Here is a 12,601-nt window from a genome sequence, read left to right as displayed (position 1 = left end):
CAAATAATACACTCACTGAGAGAGAAATTAGGTAAACAATTTCTTTTACAATAGCATCCAAAAAAATGAAATATCTAGGAATCAATCTAACAAAGAAAGCAAAAGATCTCTATACTGAAAACTATAGTACTCTGAAAAAGGAGACCGAGGAGGATATAAGAAAATGGAAAGACATCCCTTGTTCCTGGGTAGGAAGAACCAATATAATGAAAATGGCCATACTTCCAAAACAATTATATAAATTTAATGCAATGCCAATTGAAATTCCAACAATATACTTCACAGAACTAGAGAAAACAATCCAAAAACTCATTTGGAACCAGAAGAGACCTAGAATAGCAAAAGCAATCCTAGACAACAGAGACATGGCAGAAGGTATCACAATCCCCAATTTGAAAGTATACTACAAAGCTACTATGATAAGAACAGCATGGTACTGGCAAAGAAATAGACCTGAAGATCAGTGGAACAGATTAGAAGATGCAAAAACAACTCCAGACATACTCAGCCACCTCATCTTTGACAAAGGAGCTAAAGACCCTCACTGAAGGAAAGATAGCCTATTTAATAAATGGTTTTGGAAAAACTGGATTTCAACCTGCCAAAGATTAAAACTAGACCCATACCTATCACCATGTAGTAAACTAAGATTGAAGTGGATTAAAGATCTAAATATTAAAACAGAAACACTAACCTTGCTGGAAGATAAGTTAGGTAGAACTCTTGAAGACATTGGCATAGGAAAAGACTTTATGAATGTATCCTCAGAAGCATGGGGAACTTGCACAAAGAATCAACAAGTGGAATCTCATCTTATTAAAAAGCTTCTGTACTGCAAGAGAAACCACCAATAGAGCAAAGAGACAACCTACAATGTGGGAAAAATTTTTTACCAGTTGTACCTTAGACAAAGGACTACTATCTATAATATATAAAGAACTGAAAAAAATCGGACCCCTCAAATTTAAAGACCCAATTCAAAATGGGGATCTGAAATGAACAGACATTTCTCAGCCAAAGAAGTAAAAGCAGCAAATAAACATATGAAAAAATGTTCAACATCACTGGAAAGAATACTGAGATTTCACCTCACCCCAGAAACAATGGCTACTATCAAGAAATCAACCAATAACAAATGCTGGTGGGGTTGTGGGGAGAAAGGGACCCTTGTCCATTGTTGGTGGGAGTGCAGACTGGTGCAACCACTGTGGAAATCAGTATGAGATACCTCAAAGAACTAGGAGTAGAGGTCCCATTTGACGCAGCTGTTCCTCTTCTGGGTATCTTCTGAAAAGATATGTGTGCACCCATGTTTATAGCAGCACAGTTTGTAATAGGCAAAGCTTGGAAACAGCCCAAGTGCCCATCAACTGGAAACTGGATAAAGAAGATGTGAGTTTTTTTTTTTTAAATAAAATGGAGTACTATTTAGCCATAAAGAATGAGAAACTAGAGACATTTTTCGCTAAATGGATGCATATTGAGGCCATACTCTTAAGTGAAATAAATAGGACACAAATGTGTAAATATGGAATAGTTTCTCTGGTGTGACAACCTGAAAGTGTAAATAAGGATTAAAATGAATGAATAATTGATAACTTGAAATAGGAAGAAAAGTTCCAAAGGGGTAGGGAATGTAGGAGGGGAAGGGGAAACTAAAGAAAGAAAGGAAAAATTATGAGAAAAGGAAAAAATGGAAAGAAAGTTTTTGTAAATAAGGAAGGGTGGCGGGGTGGAGGGAGGACAGGGAATCGGGAAAAAATAAGAACCAAGATACATCATGTACAGGTACAAGCACCCAATGATAAATGTAAATGTATTGTATACCTAAAATGTACCAATAAAAGAATTTAAGGGGGAAAAAAAGAAAATCAATTCAGCTTTTGCAATAAAAAAGCCACTTTCACTACTCCCACCAAGCCAAATGCAAGAGAGAAACTCAGAATCGAGAGATTGGAACTTAGTGGAGGGCTGGGGAAAAAGAAGCCTGGATTGCTGAGAGGAGTCCCAGGAAAGAATCTCCAGAAGCTGTCTCCAGCTGGAGAAAGCAGATGGCAGGGCAGCCACTATCGGGATGGTAGGGAGGTCTAATGGCCCACCTCTGACTGGAAGACAGTATTCAGAGGGAGGTGGGGGGCTTGGCCCACACAGCTGCATGACATGTTTGCTAAAATAGAATCATGGTTTATTGAGTAGCGAAGAGCAACACCCCACTGCCTGAGACTAACACTGACAGGATGCAAAGGCAAGAGAATATTGTGTAAACATTTGCAGATCAATAGGTAATCTTTCATATATAAAAGGTCAGCTCCAGGAAGGCAGAGCAGTAAAGAAAGAAATGCCTGCAAATACAATAGTGACTTTAAAAATACCACCCAGATGAATACTTTGATGTATATTCTTCTAGTTAAAGAACATTTCTTCATTCATGAGTATTTTCCCTACCAACTTCATGTTTAAGCATCAACACATCGATGAAGAGCACTGATTTCTAGTTGTCCTGAATTCAGTGCCATCAAATGAGCAGCATGAAGTGAGATCAACACAGAACTTCAGAACAACATTTGTAAGTCTGTGTGTGCAGCAATTAGGATGCTCAAGTGGAACAGCAGCTTACCCCACACCCCTTGCATCTCCTGCCTTGGTGGCTTTGCTGCTAAACATTTATCCTCATTTAAGAAACAAAAGAACCCTGATAAGTCAACCTTCCTGGTCCCCACTGGACTACTTGATGCGTTCTGTGTTTTTTCTTTGCTTTAAAAGAGTTAACCATCCCAAAGAATATCTGAAATTGTTGCCATTTGCCTCTTCCTGGTGTCCAGGTCATGAAGCTGTTATGAGTGGGCTCAGGCACAAATAAGCATGAAAGGAGATGTGAACTGAGTTCCTCCCACCCCCAGATTCATATGTTGAAACTCTAGTCTTCATGGTAACTGTATTTGGAGATATGGCCTTTAGGAGACAATTAACTTTAAGTGAAATAATAAAGGTGGCACTCTAATCCTACAGGATCTGTGTCCTTGTAAGAAACGATACTGGGGACTTGCCCTTGCTTACTCATTCTTGCTCATTTGAGCACGTACACTCCCTTGTTGTCTGCCGTCTGAGAGTAAGGACAAAAGTGACATCTATAACCTAGGAAGAGACCCATTACTAGGAACCTAATTGGTTAGTATCTTGATATTGGACTTCCAAGCCTTCAGAATTATCTGAAATAAACTTCTCTTGTTTAAGCTGCCCAGTCTACTGGTGTTTTGTCAGAGCTGACTAATACAAGATGGAAGCTTAATTGGGCATTATTTCCCTGATATAATCTTTCAAATTAGAGTATCAACTGTGAATTTATCCTGATGGATGGGTTGCTGGTTGGCACGCCATCAGAGGGCAGATTTGTTCCAATCCCAGGGATGCCATGTGCTCTGCGCTGGAGAGGGGTACACAGCTGAGAAAGGCACTGGTTTCTAGTTGTTTCAAATGAACAGCATGGAGTAGAATTGAAACCCTTGTCTCTGTGACATAAACACCTAGCCTCAGCTTTGTGTTGGGGGCACATATAGTAGAAGATGTGAAAGAATGTTAGACAGTATGGATTATGTAACTGCTCTGGACTGAATGTTTGTGTCTCTTCAGATTTATATTTTGAAACTTTAATCCCCACATGACTGTATTTGTAGGTAGGGCATTTAGAGGGCAATTAGTGTTAAATGAGGTCGTGAGGCTGGGACCTGAATGATGAGTGGGATGGATGCTTTTATCAAATGAGGAGTAGACATAGGATCTCTTTTTTTTTTTCCTCTGTGTACAAGCACCAAAGCAAGGGCATGTGAGGATACAAACAGAGGATCAGGATGGCTGTCTGGATATGGGGAAGAGGACTCTCCCCAAGGACTGACCCTGTTGATGTCAGATTTCCATCTTCCAGAACCATGAGAAAGGTTTGTTGTCAAATATATCCAGGCTGTGGTATTCTGTTATAGCAGCTGAAACTGACTAAGACAACAGCAATTTATTTTTCAGAGTAGAAATGGAGGATTCCTTGACAATGACACAATCTCTCCCAGATTATTATTAGGTTTTTTTCTTTCCTCTGTTAGACAGCAGGTTTAAAATGTGCTGAAAAATAACCTTCTTTCAGAAAAGAATGTGACTGGAATCAGTCACCTCCAGCTTTCTGTGACTGACGCAGGAGCCAGGAGGGATTGAAGACTCCTCACCTCAAAATGAGAAAAGGACATGAAGGGAGGCTGGACTTGATGACAGGTGACACGCATTCAGCCTCTCCTAGGGTCAAAGGCAGAGCGTTGTCTCCTTCGTTCTGGCCAAGAGCCTCCTACCCCCCATCATCCTGTTGGACTCTGCTTTCTGCCAGATTCTTACTAGTTCCTCCCTTCATTAGGAAGATAAATGATGCTGGCCACAGATGTGGACCAATGATGGGGTCAATTGCTGTATCCTTTGGTTCCAAACTTTGCCACGGCTCCTCATTCTTCATTTACTTGCTCCAACCACCATTTTCAGACATGCTGTTCTTATCGGGGGCTATGGGATGTGTGTGTGTGTGAATAGACCCTTTACTTCATGAGCTTGTCCTATGCAGAAGCGGCTGGCCCCAGCCATATGGGATAATTTGTAAATGGAGGTGCCTTGGAGCTTCTTTTTCACCTCCTAGAGTCCCTGTGTTCTGTTACTGAAGGCTCTGTGACCCCTGTATTTCACTCAGGCATTTTCTTAAGGGTAAGGGAGAAAAGGAAGATGATAAAGAACAAAAAGGATGAAAAGAGAAAAAGAGTAGAAGGTATGAAGGAAACCAACTTGGTAACAGGCACTAATAAGTTTAGATTTGCCCAGTTATTTATAGTCTTTGTACTAAAAAGTTTGCAAAATTTTTTTACAGGTATAGATTTATTTGGTTTTTATAACCACCTATTATACAGATATGGAAACTGAGGTTCAGAGAAGGTAGGCTCTGTAGTTAGTAAATGTCAGTGTCCCCCTGGATTCCAGTCCTTCTACTTCATATGTATTTTTATTTTCTCTTTCTCTCCTGTATTTCTCCATTAAATGCAAAGGCATATTTCACCCTGCTCTTTTGGAACCCAAGTCAGATTTTCTAGGAACAGCTGAAGGCCTCAGTGGTCATCAGAATTCTCTGTTCAACATTTACTAGGGTTTTCCTGGTAAGCTTTGATTAGTTGACTAGAAAAAAATCATTTGCAAATATATCAATTAATTTTTAACACTATGTAGTTTATAAAATATTTTATCTATAAGATATACGTATATCTTATGTAAGCCATGTGTATTTCAGAAATCCAGTGATTGGCCCAAGATTGTATAACTAGCAAATGGTAGGTAGAGTCAGGATGAAGTCCTGGATTTTCTGATCCTTAGGTTGTACTTTCTCTGTTACCACATTTCCTCCAATGTTGTGTGGCCAACCAGTTTGGCCATTGCAGAGAGCACAGTTAAGTCTCCGTCCCTAAGGAGCAAAGCCCACTAGAGAGTGAAGCCTTCTTCAGCCTAGACCTAGACAAACTTGTAACCCTGGGCAGGACAGACTGCCTAATCTTCAGGCTGCCATGCAAAATGAAAATGCTGGGCTTCTTTTCCTTTAAAAGGTGGCATCATTTCTCCACCTCTTGTATCTAGGCTGGTTCTGTGACTGTCTATAGCTAATAAAATTTATCTGAAGGAACGATGTGCTAGTTCAAGGTTTAGGCCCTGAAGAGGCTTGGGCTCTTCAGCTGTCTTCTTGAAACCCAGGACTGCCATAAAAACAAGGCCATGCTAGCTTCCTGGAAATAAGCATCACTTGGAGGAAAGCTGAATCATTCCAGCTGAGACTGTTCAGATCAGAGTCCTGCGCTGACCTGCCAACCAACTACCAATCCATGAGTGAGCTTATCTGGGTCAGGCAAACATAATCCACATCAGCACAACCATTGTGTTGATCAAGGCACAGACAGGTGAAAGCTGATTGATGACTGTTGCTTTAAGCCTCTGTCTTTGGGAGGTGGTTGGTGATGCATGATTATTATGTTAATAAATAATGACAAATACACAGACATTATTATTTCCCTTCTCTTGATGAAGAAGTAGACTGTGTAAGGTTAAGCCCTTGCCTGTGATCAGAAGCTAGTAAATGGACCTAGAAAGTTCCACTTCAGCATCCAAAATCTTTTCTGTTATTTGGGAGACCCCACCATAATACCCGGGGCCCTGTCAAGCCCTCAGCTGGTTTGAAAGCCATTTTACTGAAGAGAGCAGTGCTTTTACTGATGGGGGCAAGCCCAAAGGATGGAGCTCACTCTCCCTTTACTGATCAGATAATATGTTACTAACAAAAACTTGAAGAATAAAGCTTTAATCTGTCACAGAAAATACATACATGCAAAACAAGAAAGGGAATATTTCTGAGGTCAAGGTCACAAACTAAACCATAGCAGGAATTTTGGCTGTACCTCCTTAACACTAAATTATGACTGAGTTTTGTAAGAGGTCTGCAGGACAGTCTCATTAATGCAAATGGCATTCCTTATTCCTGTTTTGAAAATGAAAACAAAATGCAATTATATTCCTGGAATTTGCTCATTAAACTTAAAGTCTACCACCAAGTGTCACCCCACCTCCACATCTACTCCCTTATTCCTTGACAAAAAGTAATTATTCCCCAGGGTAGCCTTGGAGTATTTTACTAAAATAAGAAGACATAATTTGATAATAAAGGCAATGCCAAAATATATAAATTCTTACAGATATCGGAGGTTGGGAAGGTTCTGGAAGGCCTCAGAATTGATGTACAGCAGGTTGTTAGCCTTTTCAATTCTACTATAAAACAGGAAAGTACATAGGAGTTACCTGAACAGCAAGAAATGCTATAATACTTTTCATGTTATGTAGAGTACTTCAATAAATCATTTATCTAGTTATCCATCCATCCATCCGTCTGTCCATCCATCCATCCGTCCATCATTTGAACAAATATTAAGCACACATACAGGATTTTTTCTTACACTAACTGTGCATACTAAATATTAACCCTGTTCCACCTGATGCTTCTCGCTTGGGACCTGTCTACTAAAGTCATCTTCACCCGAAGCAGAGTTGTCTTTAGCCACCGTAGCTCTCCCAGGGTTGGCAGGTAGAGGATGAGACTAACACAGGGAACTGAATTTTTATCTGCTCTGGAGACAAGAGAGGAGATGAAAAGCAACTGAAGAGGGTGAAAAAAGATGAGAAGGAGGTGAGAGAGCAAAAGGAGATGGAGAAACAGAAGTAAAATGGCAAAGAGAAATGAAGATTAGGATGAAAAAAATTGATATCTCTTCATTTTTAACCAGCTAGGAAGAGGCGAGTGATTCCTCTCATGTTATAGTCTGAGGCTCCTCCCTCACAGCGCACAGGAACTGGTGACTTCTGCCCTGTGTTGGCCTTTGATGCACTATGTCCTGATCAATAGTCTAGAGGTGAGTGTGTTCACATTTAGATTCCAACACAGAGTCTTTTTCTCATTTTGTTGGATCAATGTATATTTGGAGAGATACTTTTGGTTAATTACCTCTTTCCCATTTCATTAGCTTTTATGTTGCAGTAACCTGTAGCTACCCTGATCCAAATATCGGACAATCATTTTAAACACAGCCAGTGTTATGAGGCCGAGCACTTCTCCATGCAAGGAAGAGATGAAAGAGCCATCCATTGCCCCACTGCCCATTGGACTGGGTGGAGGGAGACCTGCCTGACCGTGCCCAGAGGCCTGGCTGCCCTTTGGTGCATTTCTCTGATATATGGCCTGGGTTCTGAGACTCCAGTCAGTCTCTTTGCCCAACTAGGGAAGAAGGAGGCCAAGCAGAGAGTGGAGAAACGACGGATCCAGAGGGTAATGACCAAGAGGAAGAATGAGGGCCAGAGGGTGGCTGGGAGGGAGGATGGATGGATAGGTGAGGGAGAGGGAGCCTGACAAAATGGGCAGACTCAATGTCTTTCCTAGACAAGTTCCTTGACACACGTGTGTGTACACATACACTTACATATATTTTATCTGTACCCTATTGGAAAATGCTAAAAACAAAAACCTTATTTTAAAAGAAGATACAAAGAGTTAAGAGATTTATGATCAAGTCCTTATTCTGCTGTAGGTTTGGCTGGGTGGCTTCAGACAGGCCTCACTTCTCTGTGCCTTTCTCTGTGCTTCATCTGTAAAATTGTAAGAGTGGCTCATTGATTTTTCTAGATGTGCCCCATGGAGATTCTGTGAGAGGTTAATAAATGCTACAGAAAAGAAATCTTTCTAGTGACATTAGTTGAGAAACAATATATTACTTGGATTTTCTAAATGTGTATTAGCATGAAAAATTTTCTGAGTTTTCCTCTAGTAAATGAACTTTAATTTAACTTGCCCAGTGTTTTCTAATCTTATTTTTTAATATAATCTTCTCCTGTTTTTCAAAATACTGATATTTTATTGGGTTCTTAATGATGCACAGAAAATACTTTGGAAAATTATTGACCAGTCTCTAAAGTCTCTTGCAGCCTTAGCATTTTGTGACTTTATGAATTAGTTTATGGTAATAACAGACTGGTGTGAACCAGAAATAGATCTGTGTGAGTGCTGACATGTTTGTAAGACGTAAGACTGGAATGCTAGTGAGAGAAAGAACATGTGGGTGTAGCAGCAAGGATCATTATAACATAAATACTCTATACCAGTGGATAGGCTAAATTTAATTTACACTAATCATTTCCTCCACCCATTATAGTAACCCCATAAGGTGTATATTTTATTCCAGTTTTTACAGATGAGAAAACTAAGTCTCAGATGACTATGTATCTTGGCCCAGGTTTCATGGTGAGTATGTGGTATAGGCTAGATAGTGTTCACCCTAGGACTACCCATGATCCACTTGCACCATGTGAGATTATTTTAGGTGCTGATGTGGAATGGCTTTGAGTGAGATGAAGAAACAGAGGTGCTTTCTCACAGTCACAGGGCAAGGTTCTTGAGTCCAGAGTGCATCTGTGGGAGGCAGTGAGGTGCCTGACCATCTCATGGCCATCTCTTTCAGGTTGACTTTAACATCTCATAATGATAATCTAGGGACCAGAGGACAGGGCAGAGCCAGGGCCTCCCAGAAATAGAAGAGAACTTCAAAGCTGTCGCCAGAATGGCCTTAAGACAGCTCCCTAGCTTTGTTGCTTACATTTCATGTAAGTTGGGCAGGTTGGAGAACACATCTGCCTCTATCACTTCCAAGGCATCATTCTGAGAGATCTCTCTGCAGAGAAAGAAACAGATTTCAAAGTCAGTTCAGTTACAGTCCAGGCATGCTTTCAGGGCACAACTAGAGCCTTGTGACAGAACTCCTTTCCTGCCCTCAAAGAGGTCGGCTGAAGCAATGGAAAACAAAACAAAACAAAAACAAACTAACATACTAGATGCTAATAGCTACAGGAAAATGAAAGAATAAATTGAAAGCAATGGCTCATTGTAGAAACTGTCCAGTCTGCAGATGTAGAAACAGGGAAGAGACTTGCTTAAAGGTATTTAGAAATATAGAAGATGAGAACAAACCTTAAAATCTCTAGACCAGTGGTCAGTACACTTTCTCTACAGGTCTGAAAAATAAATATTTCTTACTTTTGTGGTCATTTGGTCTCTGTCACAACTAGTCAGTTGACACTGCAATGCCAAGAGTCATATCTAACACCCTCAGGGCTTGGCTGAGTTCCCATTAAACTTTATTTACAAAAAGAAGTGGTAAGCTGCATTTGGATGGTGGGCTGTACTTCAGTGACTCTTCTCTGGACCATGGGCCAAGTTCTCTCTCTCTTAATCTGGTTTTGGGGAACAAGAACCTGAATTTAGTCTCTTAAAATAGGCATGAATTTAAATCCTCTCTGCTTTCATGTCATCACCCAAGCGGAGGTTGTTATTGCAAGACTGATGGCATTAATGATATCCTGGCCTAAACTACCCAGAAAAAAAACTCTGCAAGTCTCAGCTTTTCTCCTCCTGGAGTGATTTGAAGGCAGTGGAGAATGAAGTCCCCTATGCAGAAGCCAGAGCTTTCCAGGAAGAGAGCAGCTTAATCAGTTAATGTTTATAAAGTGCCCCACAGATGAATTGTGCTACCAGGAGACCTTCTGAGAAGGCCTCATGCACTTTCAGTGCTATGGCTGAGGACATCTCAGGAAGTCTCACAGGCAGCCCTCACTCAAACTGAGGAGACAGAACCTGTCTGCTGGCTGGGGATTGGGCTGAGGGTCTAGAAAGGCTCTGGAAAAGGCCTGGAGAGCAGGAAGGGAAAGAGGGCAGTGAGACTGTAAGCAGCAGCTCCATGAGTGAGGGCTGGAGACCTTTGGGACCTGTGAACCTGAGTGGTGGCATGGCCATTTCTCACAAGTTCTGTGAGAAGACACTTTGTGAGGAAAAAAACCCCCAAAAACCCTCCTCTTAGTCTGCAATAGCAGGGAAGAAGGCATTTATTTGAACATTTAAAGGATTCCAGAGAAATAGTTACATGTGTGGAGAATAAGGCAGAGAGGAAAAGACTGAGAAAAAAGGGGCTTCAATCTAAATGAGGTCAGGAACTGTTTCCAGGTCCACCAATAACAATCGGTTTGCTCACCACTCATGGTGATCCCAAAGCCTCATATTGGAAGACATTTCGCTACCTGAATTCAGGTATTGAGAGTTCTCTTATCTGGATTTTTTTCCCAAAGGAAATAGAAATTATTTGAACAATCAAGAAACACCTTTAATTTAATTATTTCATAAGGGAGTACATACTTTGTAGTCTCAACTTCAAAGACAGAAAAGGGCATTGAGGTTGGTAGGGGACACCTATGAGAGCAGGGACATAGGGTAGAAAAGCACATTATGGAGAAGTTAGAGATCTTGTTCACTTCATCACAGTTACTCATCCCTAGTTATTTCTGTTGTCACTGTTTGGGTGTTTATTATTCACCAGCTGCTTCTCACACATTCTCTCCGATGCTTTTAGCACAAGTGTGAAGCTGGCCTTTTGGTCTGGTTGAGAAATGGCCTGCTCCGCTGACAGCAGGCTCACTCACTTCCCCTCACATGCTCTGTCTCCCAGGTCACCTTAGGAACTGCTCTGGACCTGGGCTTCTTCATCTTCTCTGTATCACAGCTTTCCTCAGCTCTTTTGCCTGCCAGATGCAGACCTTAAACTGACAGAAGAACCAGACAGGATAAAGGAGGGAGAGTATTGGTGACTGTTGGGCATTAAAAGCCATTTGATTGGGTATTAGAGAAGATGGTGCAAAGTTCTTCTGTTCAGGAGATTCCATGTTTTTATGAAGGAAGGGGAAATGAGCATACTTGAGTCCTAGTTGTTATCATCCTATCATGGGGTGATATTAATGTGTCTACTATTATAGCTGATGCTCATTTACTACATGTTAGAACTGTTTCATTTAGAGCAGAGTTGCTACAAGTTTATACATAGGATAAAGAACAGCTAAAGAGCCATGACCAGTGGCTAAAGACCTCACTAGCACTGCAGTGACATGGAGACATGGTAATAAGAAATGAAATGCTCACTAGTGTGGTTCGGATGTGACTTGAATGTGCCCAGAGGTTTGTGTGGTGATGTTGAGAGATGGTGGGAACTTCAAGGGCCTATGGGAAGTGGTTGGGTCATTAATCCCTTGTGAAGGGATTAATGCTGGTCTCAAAGAGTGGATTAGGTCTCAGGAGGGGATTAGTTCCCTTGAGAGTGGGTTGTTACAGAACACTGAGTCTGGCCCCTGCCCAGTCTTGTTTTGTTTTTTGTTTGTTTTGGTACCAGGGATCGAACTCGGGTCCTTGTGCTTGTGAGGCAGGTGGTGGAACCACTTAGCTGAATCCCCAGCCCTTCCCCAGTCTTGTTTTAGTGCTGCCACATGGCTGGTTCCTTTTGTGCTTCTCTGCCATGTTATGACACAGCCAGGTGGTGGTGCCATGTTGCTCAGACTTTTAAGCCACCAAAATTGTGAGCCAAATAAGTCTCTTTATATGTTTGTTGTCCAGTGTCAGTTGCTATTAAGCAACACAAAATGGACTAAAATACACACAGAAATTTTATTTCTTATGCAGGAGATATTTTCTAACCGGATCATCCCCATTGTTTTCCTCCTCCCTCACCTCTCCACAGAACATTTTTCTCCAGTATATCCAACATACTCCTTCTTGAATGGATACATCAGAGGGTTGAATTGCATTAAATTATTTGTAACTGTCATCATATTGAATTTCCTTCTTTTGTTCTTAATAACCTCCGGCTAAATTTCTTTGACTATTTTTCTTGACTGATTGCCCAAGAGTTTAGGAGACTATATGCTCTGTCATAGACCCTCACATATTACCTTGGATTTGCATTCTGAATATGTGCTATTTAGTTTAAATAAATAAATCTCCCTCTCTAGGCAAAGAACTTCTGGAGGACAATGACTTTGTCTGTTATCTTAGTATTCCTGCTCCAAGCCAAGTGTTTGCTAAATGAATGAATTATCTTTGAAAGATTATAAAAGATTTTCCAACTTTGCTTTTGTACAATAAGACTGTGCTCTTGAAAACTTCCAGTAAACAGAGCCTTTG

General features: G+C 40.9%; 1 protein-coding gene across 2 annotated transcripts in view; it reads right to left on the bottom strand.

Annotated features, from left to right (window-relative positions):
- Fshr (follicle stimulating hormone receptor) overlaps positions 1-12,601 on the bottom strand; it is a 194,319-nt gene that overhangs the window by 64,752 nt on the left and 116,966 nt on the right. The window contains exons 3-4 of one of the 2 annotated variants that reach the window (XM_004839469.3): positions 9,201-9,275; positions 6,754-6,828 (exon numbers count right to left, since the gene is read on the bottom strand). In XM_004839469.3, the coding sequence (XP_004839526.1) occupies positions 6,754-6,828; positions 9,201-9,275 (150 nt within the window). The remainder of the gene's footprint in view (positions 1-6,753; positions 6,829-9,200; positions 9,276-12,601) is intronic. The other variant, XM_021253847.2, reaches the window with a different exon arrangement.

Source organism: Heterocephalus glaber, unplaced genomic scaffold (genome assembly GCF_053883595.1).
Source record: "Heterocephalus glaber isolate CG9 unplaced genomic scaffold, H.glaber_assembly_v1.0 deba00001457, whole genome shotgun sequence".
Classification (NCBI taxonomy): Eukaryota; Metazoa; Chordata; class Mammalia; order Rodentia; family Bathyergidae; genus Heterocephalus; species Heterocephalus glaber.
This window is presented reverse-complemented; position numbering and strand designations above follow the sequence as displayed.